Raw genomic sequence first — 15,702 nt, 5'->3', positions numbered from 1 at the left:
AGTTTTACGTTCTATTTTTGGGTCAGATAATGCTCTATTAGAACTGTAATTGCACAGTATATGAACATCAGGGGTGTGATCTTTATCTTGATCGGGTTCACTAAACTGGAAGTAACTTATAGAGTCAGCCCAATGGACCATGAATGTGTCTCAAGCGATAGAATGAAAGTCTCCTTCACTTCTGTTGTGCTCTGAGCATGTTGTTATCTCTCAAATGAAACAATTATGTTACAGATTAAACAGGATGTTTTCAACATAATTCCCTTGAAATGAATCAGAGACACAATGAAAAATTTTACTTTTTCCAAGAAAAATGCTAAATTAATTGTAGAACACTTGAATAATTTGTGAACATTGTATTTTTCTCTTGCAAATTCTATTACAAATAAATCTGCCAAAGAATCCAAACAGCATGAACAGACGTTCCGGTCAAGTGAATCAGTCAGAGGTGTTATGGTCACAGTTATTGTAAAATGGATAAAGGTAAATTGGACAAAAATAACCAATTTATCTAGCTCTGCATATCCCTCTCCAATCGTATTCTTTATTCAACTAAGGTTTATGAGTCTCTTACTGTATTTGTTATATATACAGGTATGGGACCAGTTATCTGGAAACCCGGCATCCAGAAAGCTCCAAATGATGGCATGGCTCTCTCCCATAGACTTCATTTTATCCAAATAATCCAGATTTTTAAAAATTATGTCCTATTTCTCTGTAATAATAAAACAGTAGCTTGTACTTGATCCAAACTAAGATATAATTAATCCTTATTGGAAGCAAAACCAGCCTATTGGGTTTATTTAATGTTTATATGATTTTCTAGCAGACTTTAAGGAACAATAACACCAAAAATTAAATGGTCAATATAATGTACTGTTGCCTGCACTGGTAAAACTGGTATGTTTGCTTCAGAAACACAAACATTGTTTATTTGAACAAGTTGCTGTATAGCCATCGGGAGGCAGCCATTCAAGCACAGGATACACAGTAGATAACAAGTGCTGAAGAATCACATTCTATACTACAGAGATTATCTGATGAGTATCCTGTGCCTTTTCTCCTTTTTCAGCTTTGAATGGCTGCCCCCAGCTACACAGCAGCTTGTTTTATATAAACTATAGTATAGTTTCTGAAGCAAACATACCAGTTTTACCAGTGCAGTACAACAGAATATTATATTTTCATTACTTTAAAACACTTTAATTTTTTTGGTGTTACTGTTCCTTTAAGGTATCAAGATTCGAATTACAGAAATATCTGTTATCCAGAAAACCCCCAGGACCCGAGCATTCTAAATAACAGGTCCCATACCTGTATTATTAGATCGTGTAAGCTTTTAGGTTAATAAATGGTAACCTTAGATGCTCCCACTTGTTGGGATGTACAGTATTCCCCATTTATTCCATTTGCCTGCACTGATACCTGCACGCCTGCTTTCTACAATTTTGGTCGATTTTATATTTTTAAACCTTTTTTATGTCCTAAGATAACGTTAAAAGATCATGGTCATATTTAATGAATGCCATTGCGCAGTGACTCTCTTGGAAACATCCCTGATTTTCATGCGAACTGGTAACCTTATTTTATAGATAGCATTAGGGAATTCCATTTAGGTGCATTATTTCTCTTTTGATGTTACTACTTTGAAACATGCTGTACCAGCGTTCTTACATGCACAGTCAGATATACTTCCAGTCAGTCTGTTTCCTAGTTTGGCAGCTGAAGCAAAGCAGATAAACTGACCTGTAAATATACAAAGATGCTGCAGTTTTCCACTTCCTTTATCTTGTAATCCCCTCAACTTCAATTTGATGATGTGTGTATTTTTTTTTCATCTTCTTTTAGAAGGTGAGGTATTGCTTCTTCTGCAGTATTTCAATTAGAGAGCAACAAGGAAGTCAGGCTAAAATCCAATTTTGGTAAAATGTTGAATATCAAGAATAAGTTAATTTTTTCATGTTTTATTTCTATAGCGCCAGCATATTCTGCATGATATTACAGAGAATGTACACCATTCACTGCTTCAGTGGAGCTTATATTCTAAGTTATAGTGACATGCACACTATGGTTGGTTATTTTATCAGCCAATAAACTTAAAAGTATTCACTTTGACCTAGCTGGAACCAAACATAGGAACTCAGTGCAATGTCTGGTGGCATGTTTTTGTGATGAATGATTAAAATAACATAGGGGCAGATTTACTAAGCTCGAGTGAATCATTTGAATGAAAAAATATTAGAATTTCAAAGTATTTTTTTGGGCATTGTTCAAATTCGATGGAATTCGATCGATTTGAATGATTGGAACGATTTAAAGTAAAAATCGACTATTCGATAATTGAAGTACTGTCTCTTTAAAAAAATACTTCGACTTCATACTTCGCCACTTTAAACCTACCGAGGTGCAATGTTAGCCTATGGGGACCTTCCCCAGCACTTTTCTAATTTTTTTTTGATCGAATAAAAATCTTTCGATCGATCGCTTAATATCGGCCGTCAGTTGGAGCGCCGAAACGTTGAGCAAGAATAAACCTTCGCTTGGCTTTTGAGACACGAAGTCTTTGGAGTGCGGTTTGTTTGTTTTTTGCTATACTAATGTGTTGACCGGCACCCAGACATTTGAGGACAGTTTAGAGTGAACCAGTTGTATGGGATTTATATTATATATATAAAAATGACCAGATAGTACCTGCACTCTTTCCGTTGTTATATCCGTGGGTGCTAAGGTCTAAAGAATAGCCTTCAAAATGGACCAGCACACCAGATTCTCAAGTGTTCAAATTTGTTTTATTTTCATCACTCGTGTGATAAAAATAAAACAAATTGAACACTTGAGAATCTGGTGTGCTGGTCCATTTGAAGGATATATATATATAAGGCTTGAGCACACATGTATAAAAACTTATACCTGGGTGCAAAACATAAAAATGTATATAGTAACAGAATGCTGATGCACACCAGGATTTTTATATATATATATATATTATCTACATCTATCTATATATATATATATATATATATATATGGACACACAAATTTATGCAATAAATGGGACTTTATTCATCCAATATTGGAGTGTGGCTCTATGCGAAGATTTACATGTACAATTTGAGCAAGCACCCACAATAGATAAACACAAAAAAATCCAGATCAGAGTGCGGCTGCCTACTAATGAAATCTATATTTATATCTATATGTAATTATATATAGAATCCATGGAGGAGCCAGCACTCTCGTCACTATGTGCAAACGTGCCTGGGTGCAGTGTCCAAATTCAGTACATTTAACTCACAAAAGGTCCGCACTCTCAGGACTTACTTGAATAATAAAAAAAATAAAAATAAAAAATGTTTTATTAAAAGAATTATATTATATAAGAATTGCAGCTTGTATGAATTAAAGCTATAAATATTTCTTACAATCGTGGACGGTTGTGTTCTCAAAGTAAAGAAAAACACATAATGAATGTCTTAAATACAAAAAGATGGCGGGAAGTGTAAATTGGCTGACCAATCATAGACATCATCGAGTCATTAAATAGTTAAATACAACTGTACATTTGTACTTACACAAATATAAGACTATAGCTGTTAAGACAATCCCAATTAAGTTAAAACCCCCTCTATTAGGTTCTTAGAAGGATTAAAAGGATTAAAACCAATTCTAAGTAACAGTCACTTCCTATTAGGTGTTAATCTCAAATTAAAGTTTCTATGTTACATAGTATCAAAAACATGAGTAGGTGAAAGATCTGAAATAAGGGACCCTCCTCTATGCAAATAATAATCGGATCTATATCAAGTCAAGTAAAATATTATATAGTTCACAGGCCAGGACCAGTATCCATATTTATAAAAACTAATGGAGTGTTAACCCCCACTTGTGACAGTGAGCAATGGGTTAATATAGACCTGTGAATGCTGGAACATAGTGTTACCTAATGGTACTGCATGCTACGGGGCAAATCTACATATGTGTATTATAGCAAAGCAACATGTGCTTTAACCCCTAATAACCATAACTCTACAAGTTATTGAACCCAGTGCTATTAGTAAACAACATAATGTGATAAACTCATATTATCAGTGTATAAATATTCATCCAATATTATATGTATCAACCTAAAAAGTGTGTATTAACCCTGAATAATAATTAATTATTTAAAATATATAAACCCCATTTTACTAAACTAAAAAATCACAAAGATGCGATGACGGCAGCAACAGTATGTGGAGTCAAGACCAGCGGCTCGGACGCAGATGGCTGTATATTGCCCCACACATGAGTGGACACAAGCCCAGAGATGTGGGACGTCTATTCCGTGTAAGTTCAACACTTTACACTAACCTCCGATGGGGAGCTCAATGAAGGTCTGCTTACCGGTGCGCTGCTGGTCCTGTAGCGAGTGATCTTCCATTTGTTGCTACATGCCAGGACTGAAGACGGTGTGTGGGTTCACTGCCCTGTGTGGGCCTCTGACGGGGAGTCCATCGGGGACCCGCTTGCCGGCGTGCTGCTGGCCCTGCAGTAGGTGATCTATGAGAGGTCGGTGTTCCGTTACCCTCTACATTGGTGGCTTTATCCGCTGGTTTTCTGGAGTTCCTAAGTCAGCGGGCCTTGAACTGCTTTCCTGGGGTTTACCTGACAAAGGGTTCAGGTAATCATACTAATTGCTGGACATCTATATGCAGCTCGGGGAACAGTCTCACAGCACTGTTTGTGCTTCTAATTTTGGTCGTAATTTTCTATTACTCGTGTTTTATATTTTTTGACACTGTATTTTCTTTGTACTTTTGTGATTTTTTAGTTTAGTAAAATGGGGTTTACATATTTTAAATAATTGATTATTATTCAGGGTTAATACACACTTTTTAGGTTGATACATATAATATTGGATGAATATTTTTACACTGATAATATATTTATCACATTATGTTGTTGACTAATAGCACTGGGTTCAATAACTTGTAGAGTTATGGTTATTAGGGGTTAAAGCACATGTTGTTTTGCTATAATACACATATGTAGATTTGCCCCGTAGCATGCAGTACCATTAGGTAACACTATGTTCCAGCATTCACAGGTCTATATTAACCCATTGCTCACTGTCACAAGTGGGGGTTAACACTCCATTAGTTTTTATAAATATGGATACTGGTCCTGGCCTGTGAACTATATAATATTTTACTTGACTTGATATAGATCCGATTATTATTTGCATAGATGAGGGTCCCTTATTTCAGATCTTTCATCTACTCATGTTTTTGATACTATGTAACATAGAAAGTTTAATTTGAGATTAACACCTAATAGGAAATGACTGTTACTTAGTATTGTTTTTAATCCTTTTAATCCTTCTAAGAACCTAATAGAGGGGGTTTTAACTTAATTGGGATTGTTTTAACAGCTATAGTCTTATATTTGTGTAAGTACAAATGTACAGTTGTATTTAACTATTTAATAACTCGATGACGTCTATGATTGGTCAGCCAATTTACACTTCCCACCATCTTTTTGTATTTAAGACATTCATTATGTATTTTTCTTTACTTTGAGAAAGGCCTCGGAGAGGCCGAAACGTTAGTCTTTTAATAAAACATTTTTTATTTTCAAGTAAGTCCTGAGAGTGCGGACCTTTTGTGAGTTAATTATATATATATATATATATATATATATATATATATATATATATATATATATATATATATAGCATTCCATTACTTACCCAGAATCCATTTGTTTTTAGCCTTGTGTAGCATGGCGTCTGGGGCTTTGGATCTGGTGTACAAACAGACACATACACCAACTCAATGAACACGGTTAAATATGCTGGCAAAACACTGGACAATTTATTGCTGCTTTAGATTGCTAAAATCTGACTCAAATGATAACACTCCAGTGCTCTAGGGCTTTCCAGTGTTACAATAAAACCTGCTTAGACAGGATATATTTATCAATAAAAATGAAGCAAACCTATTTGCTATAACACAACCGTCCACGATTGTAAGAAATATTTATAACTTTAATTCATACAAGCTACAATTCTTATATATTTTCAATTATCCAGTGCAATATTTGACATTATAAAGACTGAGGTAACATTTTCTTTATGTATCCCTCATATTTGTTGAAAGCTTTTGCCATTTTATTCCTCATTTTCAATTTATATTGATAATAAAATCATATGATCATAATAATAAATCTACATAAAATATTTCCCCCTGGCCATTATATCAAGTCACAGTGGAACTGCATGGCCGATATATCTTGGCCTGTGCTATTGCGATTTTATATCATCAGAAAACTAGCAAAATTCTTAGAATCAACAGTATAAAATATGGCATCCTTTAAAAAAGCTTTCGGTATATAACATAAGATAATATATGATGTATGTCCTGTTAACTTTTTTAGCTTTCTTTGAAGGAAGAAACCACATAACAGAACTCTCAAGTAGTTTTTGGGCTGAATGGTAGAGCACAAAGGCACAAGCATTCTTAAATCAAGCCCCCCAAATCCAGATTATGGAAACACCCTTTATCTGGAATACCCCAGATCACAGAATCACAGATCACATCTGTACAAGACTAACAGTGTCCATCATTTTATATATGTCTATGAAATAAATAAATATATATATATATATATATATATATATATATATATATATATATATATATATATATATATATAATATCAAAACAGGGGGGTTGTGGGAGCACTCTAAAGGCTTTAAAGTATATATAAGTATAATAAATGCTATTGCATATGTACCCAAAACAGGGGTTATTTTGTTACAAAGTTATGATCATAAAATTGATAAGCCACCATACCACGTCAAGGTAAACCCCGAATGGCGGTCCCTAACTTGTTTTATATTTTATGTGCATTTTAGCATTACCTGTAATCAATGTCCGTTGAACGCTGTTTTTTTCACTTTTTCACTAAGGGCTATATATATATATATATATATATATAGTGTGATGGTAAATAAGATGCATAAATCCGAGTTGGTGACAAAATGATCCTATGTTAACCCCTATGTTTGCAGCAGTATACAGATTATTGAGGTCATATTCAAATGCAAGCGCAGTGTGCAAAACGCAATTTCAGACACAATTTCCTATGTTTTTTTACCCATAATGCAGCATTTTTCCATAACCCCAGTGTAACCCCCATGAACAGTCATTGCTGAAAGACATCATTTCCAACACTCGGTGATTCTTTGAGCACAACTGTGCCTGGGGTTCCCATTGTTGGGCCTGTTCTAGACTCAAGCAGGTGAATTAAATAAAATTGAGTCGAGGGTTAACATGATGAGGTATGCAGACAGGGGGAAGACACTGCTATGTTGTATGATATGAGTTTAGTTTTCACTAATTTGTAATTGTTTGGTGTTTGTTCACTAATAAATGCGCTAAATGAGTAACCGTGCATATTCATTAGATTATTTACCTAGTGCTATTGGACCTTGGCATCGTGCTCATCCATAAACAGCATATGGCTTTGATATGTTTTATAACCATATATTTACCCTTACATAACCTGTATATCGCTTAAGCCAAAAAAAATTATATTGTAACTCCCACTAATATCTCTAAATACATAGAAAGTAATGTTCTGAGCCTAGAGTAAGCTATATTATTCACTTTTAGCTGAAAATTAACAGTAAAATCACATTTTTACTACAGCACATCTTGCAGCACCATATTAGTCCTATAGTGACCAATCAACTTCATAGAACCTGTTTAATGCTTCTTAGGGCTATAGCAGTAGTATACACTGACCTATTATGAACAAGAGCATTCTAATTTATGACTTCAGTAGGTCAGTTAGAAAACGATGCTTGCCAACAGCCAATTTAATGGTTTTAGCAACAGTCTTCTTTACCGTGCAGAAGAGTAAAATAGACTTTGACCATAATTAATGTCTTCACAGATTTTCACAGATTACAAAATACATTTTTTAAATCTTGAATTCGAATTTGGCTGCTCAAAAGGGAAGTCTTTAAAGTAAAATGTGACCAACATGAGAAGGGAAAAACAGAAAGATCAAAAACTATACTGTATTATACTGTACTATATAAAAAATATTAAAGTGGATGATTAATTCACTGGGCCCAGGAGGAACGTTATCCCATCGAACCCCCATTAGCATCAGAGATAATATACTGTATACTGTGGAGCAAGAGCTGCTTCTGCTGGCTAGTGAACAAGAAAAGCATAAATATTGCATAGATTAGTGTAACATTATTACATTTTTACTTTATTGTCTTTTGTTAGACTGAGTTAACAGTTTAGAAGCAATTATGTAATTTTCTCAGAAACCATTTAAAATTTGCATAGCACTTTGTAAGTTTCAATACAGTTTACGAAGGGACATAATTTGGCAACATTGTTAATTTATTATGGGCATTCCAGAAAGCAATACTTTTTGTTGTTATTATATCATAAAGAGAACCTTTTAACATTGTTGTGCATTATGTTACTAATTCACTGAATACATTATTGTGTTATTGTGGCTTTATTTTACAATAATTTCCTTTAAAATAGCTTTGTGTTATTTCTGTCAAAACTGGTAACAGAACCAATTTAATGGAAGTTCTGGCTTTGGTCAGCACATATTTGTTCATATTTAAGACTATTAAATATGGGGAGGAAACACTATGTATTATATTAAAGAATTTAGGAGACAGCATTAGGAGATGACAGCATCCCAAGGTTAAGTGCAGTTATACAGTGTCACCCAGGAAGGGAGCACATCTAGATGTCAGCAAACTCAGCACCACATCTGGCACAAATTAAAACTAGAATTATTATGTAGTGGGATAATAAAACTAAAGCTAAACAGAATAGTGGTGTCATAGAGAGAGTAGATTATGTTAATGCTTTATAAATACTGGTTATTTTTTATCAGTGTTTATAATTATATACATTTATTTATAGGTCACTGACCTATAACTGAGTTGCAGTTGGCATCTAGAATTTCCACTAGATAAAAAAAATCTTGGAAAACTGACATGGAAAAGCTTATGTATCATAACTAAAACTATATTGAAAAATTAGGGACCTTATTTATCAAAATCCAAATTTTTTGCATTATTTTAATAGATAGTGAGTTATTTATCAAAGTCCGAACTTATCTCAATATTTTCTGAAAAAACTCAGACCAAATCCACACAGGTTTTTCGGACTTACTTATCAGATTTTCACGATTTTTTTCGGATTTTTCCATCCGATTTTCATGATTTTTTCAGATTTTTCCCCCTGAAAGCTGAGAATTTTGCCCTAAAACTCAGAAAACTTTGGGGTACTGCCAAAAACCCAGCATACATCAAAAAAACATTGGGACTTCTCCCATTGATTTATATGCAACCTCAACAGGTCTGAGATGTCGGATTTTCAGATTCAGACTTTTCCATCATCGGGGTTTAATAAATTTATAAAAAAAGATTTTTTATTTTTTTAAAAGTCCGATTTTATTTTAAAAAATCACTAATTTTTCGTGATTTTTGCATTCCGAGTTTAGTAAATAACCCCCAAAGTGTCCAACCAAACTAGAATCCATAATTGGACCTTATTTATTATTTTAAAAAAGCGAGATTTAATTGGATTGGGGACAAACGCAAAAAAATTTAGCGAAAATCCGAATTGTATAATTTTTTTTTCTATTTTTTTTTAACAAATTGCTCGATGTTTGATGCTTTTTCCCAAAAAGCCTGAATTTTTTAGATTTTTGCACAAAAAGTCTGAATAATAATTGGATTTTGAGGCTACTTCCAGCGCAGACCACAGAAACTTCCAAATAGGATATGGACCTCTCCCATTGATTTATATACAACCTCGGTAAGTCTGAGATGCTGGATTTTCAGATTCAGACTTTTTACAGCCTCGGGTATAATAAATCTGGGAAAATATGAGGGGTTTTTTTTCACTAAAAATTCTGATTTTATAGTAAAAATTTGGCATTCGGACTTTAATAAATAACCCCCTAAATGTATAAGTTAGACATACTATTTTTTTAAAGCATGTAAATGTAAACTACTTTTCAAGCCCTCATTTTTAATGCATTGTGTTTTCTCTCAGCTCATCTGTATTCGGGCATTGTTTATCTGTGTTGTTCTTACTGAAATGTTAGATCATAACTATTCATGACCTGTCCCTGAAAAACTGCAGGTCTCTTCAAATACAGATACCCTGCTTTCTAGAATTGGTGTCAGTTTTAAAAAGCACAGATTAAGTAAATATTATGTAAATTATTTTAGGGCAATTTTTTTTTGTGTGTGTTTGAAATATTTTATTTGGTTTTCACAATAAACCATAAAAATCAAGATGATAACAAATAGTATGCAGAATAAGAAGACTAATACAATGACATATTATGCTGCTGGACTACACATCCCAGCATCCAACACACATTTGGGTTTAACCACACTGGTAGCTGTAGTTCATCAGCATCAGGTCTGTACTCTTTAAGCAACACCACTGAATAATCTTTACAAGTTCGCTCCAGGGCCAGAGTTTCCCTGTTTTTTTTGCACCTTCAGTTAGAGCTAGAAGCAGTAAACACTAAACACAGAAGCATCATTATGTCCATCACTGTAATATCGGTAAGGACAAATTGCATGCTAATCTCAGTATAGTAGATCGCAATGAGGGGACTGGTGTAGTGTGTGTAGGGATGATTCACACTAGGAAATGCACTTGTACCTGTAATTAAGCTTATCATTAAGGTGGCATAAATGCAAGCTTCCCATTGGTGGCATTATGTTCAAATATATTCTTTTACTACATACATAACTGGGTTTCTGTTTTTTTTTTTAATTTAATTTTTATTATTGGGTTTGGAGTTCCAAATCTTGAAAATTATTATAAGGCTGCAATCATGGAGCAGATGATAATGTGGAATCTACCAGGAAGCAACAAGCATTGGCTTTTTATACAACAGCAACCAATAGCTCCATAACTGGGTTTCTCATGACATATTTCAAAAACAAAAAGATTACAAAAGAGAAGATGGAAGTTTCTTTATAATACATCTATGCTCTTTATTTGGAAAACAGATTAACATTACATTTATGGAAGTTGTAATATAGGTCATATGTATAAAGAAAAGAAAAAATAGAAATAAACCAAGCCAGAAATGTACATAAAAAAAGAAAGCAACAGTGTCTCTAAAATGGTTACTAATAAGTTGCTGATTGGCTGAGGTCTCTTCCAATCACAGTACAACTTTGTCTGAGCATGTGACAGTTGAGAATTAAATTCCACACCAATACCTTAAGTGGAATGTGATAACAGAAAAATAGAAGTGGTTAATGGCAAATATTGCATGGGGTGAGGAAAATATTAAAAGTAGTAGGAACATTTTAGAAAAAAATAAGGATTGTATCCAAAGGATTGGATAATAAGCTTATCAAGGACCAAGGGAAGTAGTAAGGAGAATAGAGGGAGATATGCAGATTACTAAGTAGTATATATTTTTAGCATGATGCTTATTGCATAGTAATCCTCAGCTGTTCAGCAGAGTTACAGAGTTGCTGTGTCTTTGGTGCCACTAACAATTAATTTACAAATTAACTCGTTCAATAGGTCTAAATCATGATTCAATGCAGATCCTAATTTCACTAATAAAGCAGAACTAAACCCCCTAATGTGAAAAGCCCCTTCCACTACCCTTCTGCCCTGCATAGTGCATTAGTGAAAATGTGACCCTAATTGTGAAACTCATGTATCTGTGCAGAGTAGCACAGCAAAGCTCAAGGTCGTCATCTTCCACATCTTGGTTTTCATCCTGAAGGGGATGCTCACACAAAGATATTTTGACACCAGCCAGGCTGGAGTTCATGTCAACTGTGCATGTGCCAGAAGCTCCATAAATGGCCAGAGGGAAGAGGATCTGAAGAAAACCAAAGATGAGGAAGATGGCGCCCTTGAGATCTGCTGTGCTACTCTGCACAGATAAGTACGTTTCACTCAGATACTATGTGGGGCAGAAGCAGGGAAGGTGCACTATAGAGGGTAGTGGAGGGGCTTTTCACATTAGGGGGGTTTAGTTGTCCTTTAAAGGTAATGGAAAGGCTGCCATCTCTGAGTCATCACTGGGCTAAATGTAGTAGCGGTTTCCTTTCAATTAATCTTATTTCATTTTTTTCTGTATATCAAATCTGACTGGTCACTTTTTCACTAAGAATTTTTTAAAATTCAGTCAAGCTGTGTAATTTTTTAAACAGATTAGGGGGAATGTAATATGCTTCGTTAGCGCAAAACACTTTGCACAAACAATTGTGAATGTTCGTGACCATGTTTGCTCCATTTTTAACTGAGTAAGACCTTAGCAAATTCCTCGTAAAGTTGACGACCAAACTGCTTTTGCGAATGTTTGCAGTGTAATAGAATTTCGCAATCGCTAACCGTTTTTTGTGACTAAATATTTAATGAAACTCCAGAGCATATGCTAAAGGTTCATAATGCGCAATTAAGATGCGCACTGCAATACAACAAAGTATAAAACGAAGAATATTACATCGCGACAGGAACATTTTTATTTGCAAAGTTTTGCTCTTTGTGTATTTTATCACATTTCCCCCACTATTTTTAAATGCCTAAATTACATCATTGCTTATATATTTCTTTTTTTTTTTTTCAGGGAAAATTATGACATCAGCATCTAAAGGAATCTTACGGCCATTTTTAGCTGTCAGCGGTGTGTTGGTCTGCTTCATGATATGTTTACTGATATACGTCAAACCAACAAACAACTGGATCTCCGGTCCTATCGAGTCAGCACATTCAGTCCTTAAAATGAAGAATTTTTTCTCTTCTAAACAGAATTATTACAATGAAACAGTCATACTAATTTGGGTGTGGCCTTTTGGGCAGACTTTTGAACTGAAATCCTGCCAGACATTGTTTAATATTCATGGGTGCCACCTTACTACTGACCGCACACTGTACAACAAATCTCATGCTGTCCTTCTTCACCACAGAGACATTAGCTGGGACCTCACTAACCTGCCCCAACAGTTGAGGCCACCTTTTCAGAAATGGATTTGGATGAATCTGGAATCGCCAACACATACACCACAGAAAAGTGGCATTGAGCACCTATTTAACCTGACTCTAACTTACAGGCGCGATTCAGACATTCAGGTGCCGTATGGCTTCATGGTAGTAAGCACAAAACCATTTGAGTTCGAGGTTCCAAGCAAAGATAAGTTCGTCTGCTGGGTTGTTAGCAACTGGAACCCAGAACATGCCAGAGTCAAATATTACAATGAACTTAACAAATACATTGAAATTATAACGTACGGGCAAGCTTTTGGAGAATACCTGAGCGATAAAAGTCTACTTCCAACTATTTCATCTTGCAAATTTTATTTGTCTTTTGAAAATTCCATTCACAAAGATTATATAACAGAAAAACTTTATAATGCATTGTTGGCTGGATCTGTGCCCATTGTACTGGGACCTGCTAGAGAAAACTACGAGAACTACATTCCAGCAGATTCCTTTATTCACGTGGAAGATTTTCTCTCTCCAAGAGAATTAGCTGATTATCTTTTAATGCTGAACAAAGACACAGAACAATACCTGAGCTACTTCAACTGGAGGAAACATTTTACAGTCAATATGCCACACTTCTGGGAATCGCATGCATGCTTAGCGTGTGACCATGTTAAAAGACATCAAGAATACAAATCAGTTGGGAATCTAGAGAAGTGGTTCTGGAACTAAACCATAACATTTTACTAACGCAAATTGAAGGGAGAAAAATAAAAATACCAGCGTTTCAGTGCTTTGTCCCACAGTTCAATGCTCTGGCAATTGTATTAATTAAATGTCAAATTTGAAAATTCAACTTTTCACCTTGAAATCATTAGCCTTATTTTTGGCCATCCTTTGTGTAGCTGTTTGTGTATGTATCAATTTTAATGTATAGCTTAGGCATTTTTCATGCACTTTTTAGCACTTGATGAACTTGATGTGCATCTTGTAACATTTTAAAATCAGCAATTTGTATGTGTTTTTTGTGTATATTTGTTATAGGAAATCTAAGTGCATCTGATACTGTATACCAGATGGGAATAATTTATTATTATAATATGTATTTTTTTTTTTTCGTAAATAGATGTTTAATGTTCAGGTTGAGACAATGAAAAAACTGGGCAATCTTGGTAGTATGTTTCCACATACTATAAAATATGTGCGGCTTCAATGTGGTTAAATACTGTATATTCTGTACTATAAGTTTAACAAGTATCAGCTAAGCCACTATTAATACCGCAAAGCCATCTGTCATCATTGATAAATCACAGATAATTTTTTAGATGTCTCGCTTTTCCGATCATATTGATCATTTAGTTTAACATTTTTTTTTTCTTGTTTGGTTAGATGTCTTCAAATGTGTCTGGCTTCCTTGTATTTTCTTAAGGGAGTCATGATCTTTATTTTCTTACAAAGAATTAAGAGTACCAATGCAATATTTGTAAGGCTTTTGAAGAAAAGTTGCTTGTCCCAACTGCAAGTCTGGTTCTGCTGAGAGAATATAAAATAGTGGATAGAAATAGTACATAATGTATGTTTAATTAAAGGACCAGTAACATCAAAAAATTAAACTTCTTTAAAGTAATAAAAATATAATGCAGTGTTGCCCTGCACTTATAAAACTACTGTGTTTGCTTCAGAAATACAACTATTGTTTATATAAATAAGATGCTGCTTAACAATGGGGGCAGCCATTCAAATCCAAAGAGAAAGGGCTCAGGTTACAGAGCAGATAGCAGAGCATAAAGGTGTTATCTGTTATCCATAGCCTTTTTTCAATTTTCATTCATTACCATTGCTACACAGCAACTTGTTTTTATAAACTATAGTTGTGTTTCTGAAGCAAACAGATCTGTTTTACCAGTGCAGGGCTATAGTACATGATATTTTCATTATTTTGAAACACTTCCATTTTTTGGTGTTAGTGTTCCTTTAAGCTGAATATCTTTCTAGAAAAGAAAGATGGGGTTTCAGGAGCTTCTAATTTGTTATGGAGGTCAAATTTCACATAGGAATGGACAAAAATAACATTTTTTCTGCTCTAATTTTCTTTTTTGGGGGAATGAATAAAAGTATTAACAAAAAGGGAAATATTTACATTTTGCAATATAATTTTGATTTTTGGACAAAATTTAAATTGCAACTTTTAACTTTTTTTAAATATCTGCTAGAAGGAAGGATTTATTTATACTACAGGTATGGGACCTATTATCCAGGAATGCTCAGGACCTGGGGCTTTCCTGATAACGAATATTTCTGTAATTTGGATCTTTATACCTAAAATCTAATAGGAAATCATGAAAACATTAAATAAACCCAATGGGCTGGTTCTGCTTCCATTATGGATTAATTATAGTTGGGATCAAGTACAAGGTACTGTTTTATTATTACAGAGAAAAGGGAAATCATTTTTAAAAATTTGGATTATTTGAATATAAAGGAGTCTATGGTAGACGGCCATTCCGTAATTCAGAACTTTCTGGATAACAGGTTTCAACAGGTATATACAAACTGCATATTTCTAGCAAATATCATTGCAGGTTTGTTTACCTTCCAAACACTTTTTTCGGTTCAATTGGTTTCTGATTCACCAGAAATAAAGACTTTTTCAATCGCTTTTTATTTTTTACCATTTTTCTAATATTGTTTAAACTTTG

General features: G+C 34.2%; 1 protein-coding gene across 4 annotated transcripts in view; it reads left to right on the top strand.

Annotated features, from left to right (window-relative positions):
- Positions 1-14,655, top strand: part of fut9.L (fucosyltransferase 9 (alpha (1,3) fucosyltransferase) L homeolog) — a 97,843-nt gene extending 83,188 nt beyond the window's left edge. For all 4 annotated transcript variants that reach the window (XM_041563015.1, XM_041563017.1, XM_041563016.1 and 1 more), the window contains one exon: positions 12,648-14,655. In XM_041563015.1, coding sequence (XP_041418949.1) covers positions 12,656-13,735 — 1,080 coding nt within the window. In that variant the 5' untranslated portion in view covers positions 12,648-12,655 and the 3' untranslated portion in view covers positions 13,736-14,655. The remainder of the gene's footprint in view (positions 1-12,647) is intronic.
- The last annotated feature ends 1,047 nt before the right edge of the window (positions 14,656-15,702 follow it).

Source organism: Xenopus laevis, chromosome 5L, assembly GCF_017654675.1.
Source record: "Xenopus laevis strain J_2021 chromosome 5L, Xenopus_laevis_v10.1, whole genome shotgun sequence".
Lineage (NCBI taxonomy): Eukaryota > Metazoa > Chordata > Amphibia > Anura > Pipidae > Xenopus > Xenopus laevis.
The sequence above is the reverse complement of the archived record's forward strand: the minus strand, read 5'-3'. Positions and strand labels throughout refer to the sequence as shown.